The sequence below is a fragment of the Sinocyclocheilus grahami genome, unplaced genomic scaffold (assembly GCF_001515645.1).
Source record: "Sinocyclocheilus grahami isolate Dianchi unplaced genomic scaffold, SAMN03320097.WGS_v1.1 scaffold1019.1, whole genome shotgun sequence".
In the NCBI taxonomy this organism is placed as follows: domain Eukaryota; kingdom Metazoa; phylum Chordata; class Actinopteri; order Cypriniformes; family Cyprinidae; genus Sinocyclocheilus; species Sinocyclocheilus grahami.
The window spans coordinates 143,183-156,822 of NW_015506198.1; the positions used below are offsets into that span (position 1 = coordinate 143,183).

The 13,640-nt window shown below is 39.4% G+C and overlaps 2 protein-coding genes across 4 annotated transcripts in view; one reads left to right on the forward strand and one right to left on the reverse strand.

The window, feature by feature from the left end:
- Window positions 1-3,611: 3,611 nt before the first annotated feature.
- med1l (mediator complex subunit 1-like) lies at window positions 3,612-12,331 on the reverse strand. 3 transcript variants are annotated; one of them, XM_016250956.1, is made up of 17 exons: window positions 12,076-12,331; window positions 11,880-11,983; window positions 10,248-10,323; window positions 10,097-10,151; window positions 9,121-9,253; window positions 9,018-9,046; window positions 8,860-8,931; window positions 8,714-8,788; window positions 8,551-8,627; window positions 8,412-8,477; window positions 7,595-7,706; window positions 7,221-7,345; window positions 7,012-7,127; window positions 6,539-6,737; window positions 6,324-6,424; window positions 4,788-4,885; window positions 3,612-4,023 (listed from the first exon to the last, which is right to left on the reverse strand). In XM_016250956.1, the coding sequence occupies exons 2-17, from the start codon at window positions 11,970-11,972 to the stop codon at window positions 3,732-3,734; spliced, it is 1,719 nt and encodes a 572-aa protein (XP_016106442.1). In that variant the 5' UTR covers window positions 11,973-11,983; window positions 12,076-12,331; the 3' UTR covers window positions 3,612-3,731. The 3 variants fall into 3 exon arrangements, with proteins under 3 accessions (XP_016106442.1, XP_016106441.1, XP_016106440.1); XM_016250955.1 differs by having other exon boundaries at window positions 3,613-4,023; window positions 4,788-4,890; window positions 6,320-6,421; XM_016250954.1 differs by having other exon boundaries at window positions 3,613-4,023; window positions 4,788-4,890; window positions 6,320-6,424.
- Window positions 12,332-12,412: 81 nt separating this feature from the next.
- LOC107565693 (ras-related protein Ral-A-like) overlaps window positions 12,413-13,640 on the forward strand; it is a 7,284-nt gene continuing 6,056 nt past the window's right edge. Inside the window, exon 1 of the mRNA XM_016250952.1 lies at window positions 12,413-12,645. The gene's annotated coding sequence lies outside the window, so the exon portion shown is untranslated. The remainder of the gene's footprint in view (window positions 12,646-13,640) is intronic.

Consider the following 13,640-nt stretch of genomic DNA (forward strand, 5'->3'; position numbering starts at 1 on the left):
GGCGAGAGCACGAGCTCTCTCACTTCCACTGCGACTGTAGGAGGACGAGATGGAGGGGCTGGGCCAGCTTTAAACAGAGCCTCAGTTTACAATGCCACACATCAGCATCCAGCACTCACAGACAGTGCATCTAAAGTTTATACTAATGCTTCGGGTATGAGAAAAAATGATACATACAATATAATATTAAGTATCGGACTCTTAAGTAGCACTTTAAAGTGCATTAATCAAGTTCATTTTTTAAAAAACGTTTTAAGGATATTTAAGACCAAGTAAAGAACATTTAAGGAATAAATAGAATGCAACACAATATGTCAATATAGTCTCTAAACATAAATGTCTTAGCAATGCTTTAAAGTTTAAAAATGCAGCTTCCGAGAAATCTCCATTACTTGTTCAATGATCATTTTACCTAATGACACGGCAAAAAAATGTTCTTCATCAGGATTTTGGTCTTGTTTTCCAGTGCAAATGTCTAAAGATTCTTATATTGACTTTATTTGTTTTATGAGAAATTGATTGAAATTAATTGAGGGTTTGAAAACTTCTGGTTTCATTCCACATTGACAGATATTTGTTCTTGTTTGAAGTATGTACAGTTGTTTTTTTCAAGAAACAAGACCATTGTATGTTCAATTTTTTATTTATTTTTAAATAAAATTATTTCTTTTTTTTGCAATGCATGCAACATTTAATGGCATGAATTTAAGACTTGCTGCACAAATTTAAGATCTTTTAAGGCCTTAAATTGTGGAAGGGTTGAATTCAGACTTAAGAAACATGATGAATGCCATTGCATTATAATATGCACTTTGTAGTCAACATTTAGTGGACCTTGTGAGAACTTGACTTTAAAATCTGATGAAAATACATTGCCAAAATGGTTGAAAAAAGTCAAATTAGTTCTGTGATAATGTAGTCTAAGATGAAAGAAAGAAATCCAATTGACACTGCAACGCAGATGCATCATTGAACACATTTGTCACTAACATATTTGGATTAATATAAACTGAATTTAGTATTGCTGCATTTCAAAATTGTGTTATACTCAAGGGGCCATTAATAAAATAATATATTAATATCAGTGGCAGGGCATGTTTCCTTTAGCCTGCATTCTTACTGTGTGTTCTATTGTTAGTCAGGCTTCCTGTGCAGAATAAAGCCGTTTGGGACTATTAACGGACGCCTCTGAACAAAACAGGAATCATACACAAGGGTATTTTTGTCAAGGAATTACTTCCATCAATTAGTAAATGCCTGTGACCTTTATGTTGTCGCGACGATACAGAGTTCCTTATTGTTTGCAAGTGCTGACATTGTGTGTTTGTGCTGGTGGCCCTGAATGGGTGGACACGTATTGTTTTAGAAGTCAACATCTCTCTCTTTATGACAAAAGGTGAATAGACTCCTGCCAAAGATCTTACAACTTCATGTTCGGACCACACATTTTTAAAGAGATCTCTCTAAATACCAGTGACTGTTGTTATGTATTCATTTATTATCAGACACAGATCTGAGCACAGTCTGTAAAACATGCCGGGTTGCACAAAAGTTATTTTTCTTGGAACAGAGTTTGAGAAAACCTTTAGCGTCTACTTGTGACCGGCCTGTTTGGCTTGCATGGTACCAATCAGCGGTATGTTGGACTGAGGTCAAATGCCAAGCTAGAGAAAGCCCAAGAACACTATCTACTTCCCGTCTCTGGGGCTCTACTGATGCAGGCTGGCACACACAGACACACATGTGCAGATGTGATAGCACAACAACAGGAAGAAACCCTTGAGCAAACTGTGCTTCAAACGTGGTTTTGAAAACGGCTGTGAAACCTGAGATTTGGACAGAACTTAGAGAGAACTTTAAATGTCAGATACTGAGGTTTTAGTCATATTAAACATTTCTTCCTTTTGTAGGATGGGGTGCAAATCATTAAAAACACTCAGTTTTGAGGTTTGCATTTGCCCAGGAGCAGAAGGTCATGTTCATGCTCCAGTGTCCCCAAAGGTAGCACTTGTAGTAATGTGTTTGTTTTTATTGCTGAAACTTTAACTAATAGCCATAAAGCCTCGTAACAGTGGTGTCAGGTCTTAAAAAACAACCTCAGGGCATCTCAGGCATCACATACTTCCCTACCAGTGTTGGGGTTTTTACGTAATCAGATTACTTTTTCCAAGTAACTAGTAAAGTAATGCATTACTTTTTAATTTACAAGACGATATCTGAGTTACTTTGTTTCCTCATGTATTGACTGCAGCTCTCCTGTGCTCATATTAAGAGGAATCAGGAGTGCAGAGGCGTTGTGTGCGCTGTGTGAACATGTACTGTAGTTCTAGACTAAATGTCTACATGCATTTTCTCATCTCACTTACACAAAAACAGATTCAGTATTCCTCAAAATGAACAAAAACAGAAATGCAAAACCTGGCACAAACCTGCAATAATGCAATGTATAATACAAATTAGAAAGATGAGGAAAAAAGTAACACAAAAGTAACGTAACACTAATTTGGATAAAAAGTAACACAATCAGTTACTTTTTAAGGAAGTTACTCAATATTGTAATGCACTACTTTTAAAAGTATCGTTCCCCAACACTGTTCACTAGGTGAAAAACAGAAGCATGTCTGAATTCACAGTACTCGTAAACGATTAGGTGAAAAGTACCTGGATGACCTACTACTTCCAGCGAGATTTTGAGGGTTGCATACAACGGACACTTTTTATGGATTTGTGGATGGCAGTGAAGCAACGAGGGTGATGCTTATAGGTCACATTTATAACAGATAGTATTGTCATAGTTGTTTTGAAGTACTTTATATACTTATTTCAGTTGTGTGCCTGTAATAACTGCATTTGGATGCTCTACATTATCACATGGAAAATGTTCCTTGAAGCTACACATATTCATGGGCCTTTTAAAAATATTCTTAATTAAAAATGGCACTTGGTTGGATGTTTTATTTTATACAGTTAGATTAATTCATTTTTAAGTGTGGCTTAAGCATTGAAATGGCAATAAAATTCCCGGACCACAAAGTACAAGCAGACGTTACTTATGAATATCACAGGTATGAGTTAACAGATAAAATAGGCTTTTTTTAGTGGAAAACCATAGGGAGACTCTGAAGCATGTCTTTTGTTGAGCACAGATTTATAAGTGATTCTCATTACATATTTGGGAAGATGGTTGGCACTTGTTGCATTTTCCAAAATGCAATTCAATAAATTGCACCAATTGGCAAGTAACACAGTTTCATATACTCGCCAAAGCCGCATTTTTATGCATTTGGTGGAGTGTTAATTTCAGACGCTGGCAGAAATGCTAGCGGTGTCCCACACACAACCACTAGCTAGATTCTGCAGCACTGTCAGGAGCAACCCATGCATGAAACAAATGCATTTTAAAATGCAGGATTTAGCCGTTTGTTTAGTAATGGTTTAAGATTATTCCGCAAGAAGTATTTTTTCTCTCTGGAATAAATGCACACTGCTGAACTGTGCACAATATGACCAGGAACAGCTCTGATTTCTTGTTAACTTCTAGTAGTCAGACCTGCATGCATGAGATAAAACGGCTTTCTATAAGCATTTAAGATAACACACCTTTATTTAAGATTTATTTTTTATTTAATGATTTAAGATTTGTCTAAAATGGTGTAAGAAATCTCTTAAACTTCTCTGTAGTAAAATCTCTCCTCGTCCTATAGAAGCTCTGCAGGAAGTCCACTGGTCACTCAGTGTAAACAGACAGCCAGAGAAGCACAGGGGGAACGGTTAGCAACAGCATCTGTATTCGCATTATCAGCCACTGGGGCAGCAACAGACATAAGATGGTGGCCTGAAGGAGAGACCACGCTCTCATCCTCAACGGCCTCATGGGAGACGGAGGCAGATGGGTGGACGGCACGGATTATATCGCTCTCCATCGCAGCAGAGGACTCTGGGTCAGCTGCAGGTACGGGAGTCGTCGTCTGGCTGGCCACTTTCCTGCGTATGGCCCTCATCGTGATGGGGATGGACATGCATCTGGACAAACACACACACACACACAAAACAAGAGTGAGTGAGGATTCAAGGACAGAGGGAGTTTAATCACATAAAATCTGAGAGCACTACATGCTTACAGGAAGGTGAAAGCAAAATGTTTAGTAAACATGGAAGGTCTGGACTCTACAAATAAGAGGGCGTTTAAATTCTATGGAAATCTGCAGAGCTCTGAGGATTCAGTCAGTACATAACCTCATTTTTGCTGTAAGCTGATAGTTCCACCATAAAATTCTGCCATCAGGTTGTTCACCTTCATGGTCTTTCAAACCCAAGGCTTTTGTTCATCTTCGAAGCACAAATGAAGATATTCTGAATGAAACCGGAGAGATTTCTGTCTCATACGTTTGAGCTTTTGTTCACCATATCTTTTGTCCTCCATGCAGGAAATTGTGACCGTTTTGGTCGCATATGCTCCCGAAATTTAATCTGTGCGACCTAAAAATATATTTTGGAGCATTTGTGCGAGTGCAAATACAATTTTCTTTGCTTCTCGCCTCTGTATAATGCATATTAGTGTTTATATGCACAGCTGCTTTGTTTACAGCAGTAACATTTATGAACTCGTGCAAAGTTTTGGGCGAGGAACATAATTTTTGTAACTGATGACAATATTCAGTTTTGCATGAACTAAGCCTTTAAGTATCGAGTTTGTTATTGATATGATTAACAAAACAGTTTGCATATGCAAAATGGCATCATAATTAGTGAGCATGTGCAATAGTGATGCAAAATGTTGGACTCACCGTGTAAGGACTCTGGATATGTAGTCGTCCAATTTATGATCCACAAAATCAGGCATCAGAAGTCTGCAGCTCATCTGATGAGAATCCACCACCGTCACCTGAACTAGCACAGAAAAAAAAACAACAAACCTTTCAGATAGCACGCAATGAATTTGCATTTATAGCATAGTGAATGTAATTTTTAATATAGTGTGTAACGGTCCTTACGAACAGCCAGGTGGTTGTTATCATCAAGGCTGAATGTAACAGAAAGGCAGTGGTCTGATTCTGGAAGGATCTCACATCTCAGGTCATACAGTAAGCCAGCATCTACAGTATAAGAATAAAGAGAAGGCAAAAACTCTCTTAAGTTACGACAAATGAGTCTGAGAGAAGGTGCTGCCAGTCTACTGCCAGCTGAATGCATGAATAAGCTGTATTAATGACCTATGAGCTGGCTGTGGTTACTGAAGCAGCTTGCCAGCAGGAGGTTGATGGCAGACTGATGGCGAAGGAGATCCAGTAAGGCAGGGACGTGGCCGGGGTGTGTGAAGGGGACTGTGTGAATTAAGGCTCCTTTCCAGGACTCTCTGCCCCAAACGGCCCCAGAGAACACATAACTGTGGTACTCGGAGACAGGCAATGGCTGAGAAACATTAAAGACGGTAACCAAGGTAAATAAGACTGAAACAGAAAAGAGCAAATCGATGAATGTCTGCTTCTGCTGTCCCAAAACAAACATCTTCTAGCAGCAAAGAATGACAAGCACAATTCAATGCAAATATTGTAGAGTAGCCAGTAATGAACCAACCAAACAAATGTTCTGAATATCCCGTAATCTCACTGTGCAGTATTCATATGATTATCATGGCAAACGTGGCTGTTTATGTAAAGTATAGTGGCTTGGGTTGCAAACAGACCACAACAAACTGAACCCCGTCTGTCCAGGAGATCTTGGAGCTCAGCGTTTTGCTGGTGTTCAAGAGAAGTTGAGGTAGAGGCTCCACCTGCTGGGGCTTCTCAGCTATAACTCCATCTGAGTAATGTTTGGAGACCGGTTACTTGGCATCGGTACATGATACGGTTCAAAAACAATCGATTTTTAAGTGTCTCTCGATGTATGATGCACCTGTGATTTTGCCCATTTTCTCTATGAAGGACATAAGCATGGGTAACGGTGGCTGTAGTTTGAGAAGAAAGGTGGCAGGGAGTAATTCAGAGCAGGATTCAGTGAGCGGCTGAAACACTGGAAACCTAGAGCACACAAAAATAAAGATTTCATCTTGACTGATATAATAAGGGTCAGAAAAATCAATATTGCACTATTCATTCTTCTCTTCTCTATAGAGCTAGACTAGAGTTAAAAGGAATTGGGAAGGTTTGAAAGAGCCTTTGTTCAGGGCACAAGTGTGTCCCACTTCCTTGTCTGTACTTCAACCTGCAACCGTTAGGGCACAGAAAAAAAAACAACAAACCTTTCAGATAGCACGCAATGAATTTGCATTTATAGCATAGTGAATGTAATTTTTAATATAGTGTGTAACGGTCCTTACGAACAGCCAGGTGGTTGTTATCATCAAGGCTGAATGTAACAGAAAGGCAGTGGTCTGATTCTAGAAGGATCTCACATCTCAGGTCATACAGTAAGCCAGCATCTACAGTATAAGAATAAAGAGAAGGCAAAAACTCTCTTAAGTTACGACAAATGAGTCTGAGAGAAGGTGCTGCCAGTCTACTGCCAGCTGAATGCATGAATAAGCTGTATTAATGACCTATGAGCTGGCTGTGGTTACTGAAGCAGCTTGCCAGCAGGAGGTTGATGGCAGACTGATGGCGAAGGAGATCCAGTAAGGCAGGGACGTGGCCGGGGTGTGTGAAGGGGACTGTGTGAATTAAGGCTCCTTTCCAGGACTCTCTGCCCCAAACGGCCCCAGAGAACACATAACTGTGGTACTCGGAGGCAGGCAATGGCTGAGAAACATTAAAGACGGTAACCAAGGTAAATAAGACCGAAACAGAAAAGAGCAAATCGATGAATGTCTGCTTCTGCTGTCCCAAAACAAACAACTTCTAGCAGCAAAGAATGACAAGCACAATTCAATGCAAATATTGTAGAGTAGCCAGTAATGAACCAACCAAACAAATGTTCTGAATATCCCGTAATCTCACTGTGCAGTATTCATATGATTATCATGGCAAACGTGGCTGTTTATGTAAAGTATAGTGGCTTGGGTTGCAAACAGACCACAACAAACTGAACCCCGTCTGTCCAGGAGATCTTGGAGCTCAGCGTTTTGCTGGTGTTCAAGAGAAGTTGAGGTAGAGGCTCCACCTGCTGGGGCTTCTCAGCTATAACTCCATCTGAGTAATGTTTGGAGACCGGTTACTTGGCATCGGTACATGATACGGTTCAAAAACAATCGATTTTTAAGTGTCTCTCGATGTATGATGCACCTGTGATTTTGCCCATTTTCTCTATGAAGGACATAAGCATGGGTAACGGTGGCTGTAGTTTGAGAAGAAAGGTGGCAGGGAGTAATTCAGAGCAGGATTCAGTGAGCGGCTGAAACACTGGAAACCTAGAGCACACAAAAATAAAGATTTCATCTTGACTGATATAATAAGGGTCAGAAAAATCAATATTGCACTATTCATTCTTCTCTTCTCTATAGAGCTAGACTAGAGTTAAAAGGAATTGGGAAGGTTTGAAAGAGCCTTTGTTCAGGGCACAAGTGTGTCCCACTTCCTTGTCTGTACTTCAACCTGCAACCGTTAGGAGAGCATCACACTCTGTGAAGACTGCTGGTGTGAAACACTCCAGTACTCACCCGAAAGAGTCGACCTGAGGTGGAGAAGAGATCAGAGATGCCCTCTGCAGCGTGTGTGAGGCGTCACTGCTTCCCACTGTTACCAGAGCCATCTGGCCAACACTAACCTCACCTATACACAATAACAAAAAAATAGTTACTTGCAATAAAATAAATATTAATTGAAAAAAAATGTCTAAAATATAAAACTTTTTTTTTTCTCAACTTTTCTCATTTTGATTTAGTTTAACTTAATGTACTAAAGCAAACAAAATACATTTTTAAATACTAAAAATGAATTAATTATTTAACTTAATTAAAATGAAAACAAAATCTTAAAAAAAAATAAAAAATAAAAAATCTAAAAACAGTTTCAATATTGAAAAAAAAATACTATAATAGTATCTCAAATTGATGAGACTGGGTATTTTATAGTTATCTGATTGGACCGATTAGAATTGTTGTTGACAAATCAAAACTAAATCTATTAAAAATAATAGAACTAAAATAAATAAATATATATACATTTTTTTATTTTAGATTAAAAAACAACAACTTACATTTAAACAAATGAGAAATGCTGCCTTGGCAACTAACACAAATAACATGGCTACTAAAGTTGCTAAAACTGAAGAAGAAGAAAAAAAAAACTTAAAACTAATAAATGACAAATGTACAAAGTTACTAAAACAAACTAAAATGAAACCTGAAAAAAAAAAAAAAATGTAAACAACGTTAAAGAAACCTTAAAAAGCCCATTTCAAAAACTCTATAATAATATATAGATACTAAAATAACACTGGATTAGAAGTTATGTGCAAAGTTACTGTTATAATACCCGTGTTTGACAGCCTGATGAGAACATCTGATGGACTAATGTAGTACTCGATTGTCAGTGGGGTTCCTGAGGAAGGAGATGTGAAAGAAGAGTTTAATATTTCACATAAAACACGCTGATCCGACACGGCCTTGCGTACCCTCTTTGCCTGGCTGGACGTTCCCAATCCTGCCGTTCATGATGAGGTCAACGTGAAGGTCACTTTCTCTCAGAGACCTAGAGGAGACCGTGCTCACTGCATTATATGAGAACAGACTTTCATCTAGAGAAACATGTATGGTGTTAGTGCTAGTTTCCCACACCTTGGTAAATGGGATATTTTGAAGAGATCGGTTTCCAGGTGTCGAAGACAGGTGTAGATTTTAGTCTTGACATCACTGCCAGAGCACACTCATAATTAGAGAAATACACTAATTGTTACCTAAAATCAGAAACCAGAAAGCAATACCTGTCTCCCGGGATGATGTAGAAAGAGGCAAGATCATCCAACTTTAGAGAGAATTCTTGAAATTTCTTCATCCTGTGGAAATATGATACGCATTTTTACTCCAACGCCAATATATTTCAATGCATTTTTCTCTCGAAATAAAGAACACTTTGATTCACCTCAACAACTGGAGGAGCGATGGGCTGGACTACGAACCAAACCAAACCACGTTAATGCATTTCACAGACTCTTTTGCACGATATTATAAGCACATGGTCTCACCACAGGAGCTTCGCCGTGATGGGCCACCCTCACATCTTCCACTCTTCCCCCCGGCAGCAGCACCACCTCGAGGTAAAACAGGTCTGCTGTCAGGTAACACACCGTCTCTGTGGGGCTCATGTGTGACGCCAATCTACAAAAACCAGGAGTCTGTCAGCTTAAATGATGAGAGACAGCTGCACAGAGAGTTTAAAGGAAGTAACTGCAATTAAATACAGAACTCATCCAAGGTTTTACAATATTGGCACAGTATTAAATTGTGAGGAATGCAAACAGAGATGTCTATGTCGATACACAGTCTGAAAAAAAACACTGAAACTTCCTTTGAACAATCAATTCAGCACAGAGTAAAGGTGTAATTTCTGCGTCTCTGGTGGCAACATGCGGAATTGCATAAATAATGACTGTTTTCACACAGGTTTTCCAGAATAATCCCCACTTCTGCCATTGGTTGTACAGAGATAATATTGCCTCAAACTCAAGCTATGCAGCCTGAAGTCGCAATGTAATGGAATTAGCAATATTTATTTTCTTCAGTATTGTGACGTACAGTACATCCGAGTGTGTTTTTTAATGCTGTGACAGCTTATTTTTTGGGGGGGGGGGGAAATGTTTTAATTATATAAATTTTTTTTATCTATTTTTATAAAATTATTTTTGGTTTAATGTTGTTTCCTCTAAAGTTACACCCGAGCGAAGTTGAGTATTAAAAAGAAACAATGCATGGTGAGGACTTGGTTCAATCCATCAGTTGTTGGATAATTATGATTATGATGATTACATTTTTTTTTATTAATCGTGCATGGATGAATCGTTCACAAAAACAACGTGCATTTAGAAAATAGATGAATTTCCATTTCATGACGACTTTAAAAAAAGCAATATTTTCCCTGCTGATTATCTAATATTAACGCATTAAAAAAATGTCCATTAAATATGATAAAATATAATATCTATATGAAGGAAAAGTTCAAACCCTCTTTGTTTGGCAATCATCTCTAGTCTGGACACCATTGCTGTCAAGGAGGACACTACAGACAAAACACAAAACCAAGAAATCTAAGAAAAAGAGAAAGACATTTTCATTCATAGAACGATGTTAGGGTTTAATTCAAGGACATCCTCACCGTTGAGCGCCTCGTTGATCTTCTGAAGGCATTGTGCGATTGGCTCACAAACTCTGCCATCTCCTTTAGTTTTTTCCTATAAAGAAAAACACTCCTCACCTGCTTGTTTCACCACAGCGAGAAACAGAAGAAATGTTGAAAAGCCCAGAGGAATGACGTTCGGAGACATAAACACAACCCCAAGCATATCCTGCAGTGACTTTCCAACCAACACACATCGTTCTCAGAGAAACTCAGATTTAATCATCTTTCTGGAGAGCGGCCTGCTGTTTGCATATGGCACTGATTTATGCAATCCGCAGCAGTCTTGAGCTCCACATCTGGATTAGATTTGGAAGGTTGTGCACGCAAATAACGGCAAACATCCGAGGCTGATGTCTGTGAGAGCTAAGTTTGGACTCTAACGCACAATAATCGACCCAGTCTTGACCTCTTCCATATGACATCCTCACCCTGCTTTTACCCACACGTGCACATTTGATGCCACATGGCTTGATGTGTAACATCCAGTACTGTAAACAATGTCCGTCATCATGTACTCATCCTCACGTCGAACCTGTATGACTGTCTTTATTTCGTGGAAAACAAAAAGAGATATTTTGAAGAATGTCAAAGCTGCTGGATGGCACCAAATAGTCCAATAATCTTAACTTCCATCACAGACTTTGGCCAACCTGGATGCAACACGTTTGAGGTGCCAACTTAAATTTCAGCCTATTTAAGGCTTCAAAGGCAAACTTATATGGACTATTTGGAGCTTAATAAACCACTATCTACTTTTAATATATCCAAAGCATGCATCACATATTATAGAAATGCCCATCTGGAAAGCAAAGCAAGGCTGCCAGCTACTTTTACCAGCTTTGTACTAATGCACTAAAATGATATTGTGATATTGAACGGCCAAATTCAGTATACACATCAATAAAACATACTATACAGGCAAGCAGATGAGTCTAGAATATGAGCACAACGTGCTAAATTGCACATTAAGAGTGCAACGATATTGGAGGATCAAATTCAGTATACACCTTAACAATAAATCGTCAGAATATGAGCACAATATGCAAGTTTCACGCCAAGCATTTTCCTACAGAAAGTTTCTCTTACTCCAAATTAAAGGGCACTATATAATAAATAAAAAATGTATTTAACGACGAAATCGTGTAGCTTTAATGATAATTACTTACCATTATTTTATATGATTTATAGAATTATCAATCCATTACACACAAGCAATTTATTTTAAATTAATATTAATAAATGCACATATTAGGTAATATAAATAAGCTGTCGAATCAATAGATAATGCTTTAAAATGACTACGTGACCTTACATGCTTGAGTCTCTATTGCTATATATGATCAACTCTATAAACTAACTTCACTTGCACTGATAGAGCGAGGTCTTTCTTTTATTCATTTAATTTAGGATTAGTTTCTAGTGAGCTAGAAACTAATCCTATAACCCCGAGTTTGTTCTGCGCTAGTCACGTGACGGGAAACTAGGAACAGAAAAGAGCAGCTGGGACATCTGCGAAATATCTCCTTTTCTGTGCAACCTAAAATAGACACACCTGACACAACGAGAGTGAATTAACTACTTTCGGTACACTATTTCTTCAATTCTTACCATGCATCTCCGGACCAGCTGAACGGTCTCATTCCAAGATTTATCAGCATATCTGGACTTCAGGTCAGACATTAAAGTCTTGGTCTTCTTCATCCTCACAGGACCTGTGGAGGTGACAGACCCGCTGTGAACATCTGCATATTTTATTTGATTCATTTTTAAGTTTGTTTTGAGAATCATTGTTGCATCCACTCACTTCTTTAAAGCTAAGCGAAGGCGTAATGCATGTGCGTAACTTCCGGTGTCATGTTATTTTACCTGCAACTGGTATTTCTTTGTCGAATATTATTTTAATTTATGATCATAATCATAAGCACACTGGGTTGTAGCACATTCACAGGAAAAGGTTAACTTCCGCGTTGCAAAATATTGTGGAAACCTGCTAAAAAACAAACTAGCCAAGAGATTTGTCTCCAGATTATAAGCACGAGCGGCTAAACTTCAAAAGGACTTCCTCCTCTCGCTGCTAATTAGTTTCTCGTGTCACTCTAATGAGGAGGAGGGAGGGCGGGGTCGAATCCTGTGCGCATGCGCATGCGCAGACGGCCGCCGCGGCTCGGGATCATCAGCAGCGCTACACGCTCGTGAGTGCCGACACCGAGGATCACGGCGCCCGGCTTCTCTCGCGGTAACGGTGAACACACACAGAGCGCGTTCGGTCCGGATCTGATGACATTGCTCGGGATGTGGAGGCTGCAGTGACGGCAGAGATCCCAGGAGTCCCTGTGTCTGTGCATTACCTCTAGCTGAGCGAGCGCACACAAAGGTAGGATCCAGCACTGCTGTCGAGGCACATATGCAGCCAGTGTCGTTATGAATAATGTGGATATCATGTTAAATCCAGACTGAGTGCTAATAGATGAAAGCTAATGAGTGAGTGTGTGTGCGCGCGTGCAAATGACCCTTACACGAAGTACTGATACCATAGTAACAGATGCTAATACCGTGGCATTGAAGGATTTCCATAGAATGGCATAAAATGATCATTATCTATATTCAAAATAACCATTAGATTGCTATATGTACCAAAAACAAAACCTGAACCATGACTAGTGAGGCAAAATCACACACATGTATCATATCATGTCATGTCATATCATATCATATCATATCATATCTCTCACGTCTTTTTATGTGTACTGAAGCCTGCAGACTGTGAGTGTCTGAATGTGAAAACTGTTGTTCGGCAGACCCAGCCCTGGCCTCTCGCTGTCACACACACACTCACACTCACACACACACTCACACTCACACTCACACACACACTCACACACTCACTCATACTCACAAACACACTCACACTCACACACACACTCACACACACACACACACACACACACACACTCACTCACTAACACACACACACTCTCTCTCTCTCACACGCTCTCACAAACACAAACTTGCTCACACACTCACACACACTATCTCTCTCTCACACTCACAAACACAAACTCGCTCACACACACTCTCTCTCACTCTCACACTCTCACAAACACAAACTTGCTCACACACACACACTATCGCTCTCTCTCACACGCTCACAAACACAAACTTGCTCACACCCTCTATCTCACACACACTATCTCTCTCTCACACACTCACACACACACACACACACACACTCTCACACACACACACACACACTCACTCACACACACACAAACACACTCACAGCTGTTATCTCTCACACACACAAACACACTCACACACACACTATCTCTCTCACACACACACACACACACACTATCTCTCTCACACACA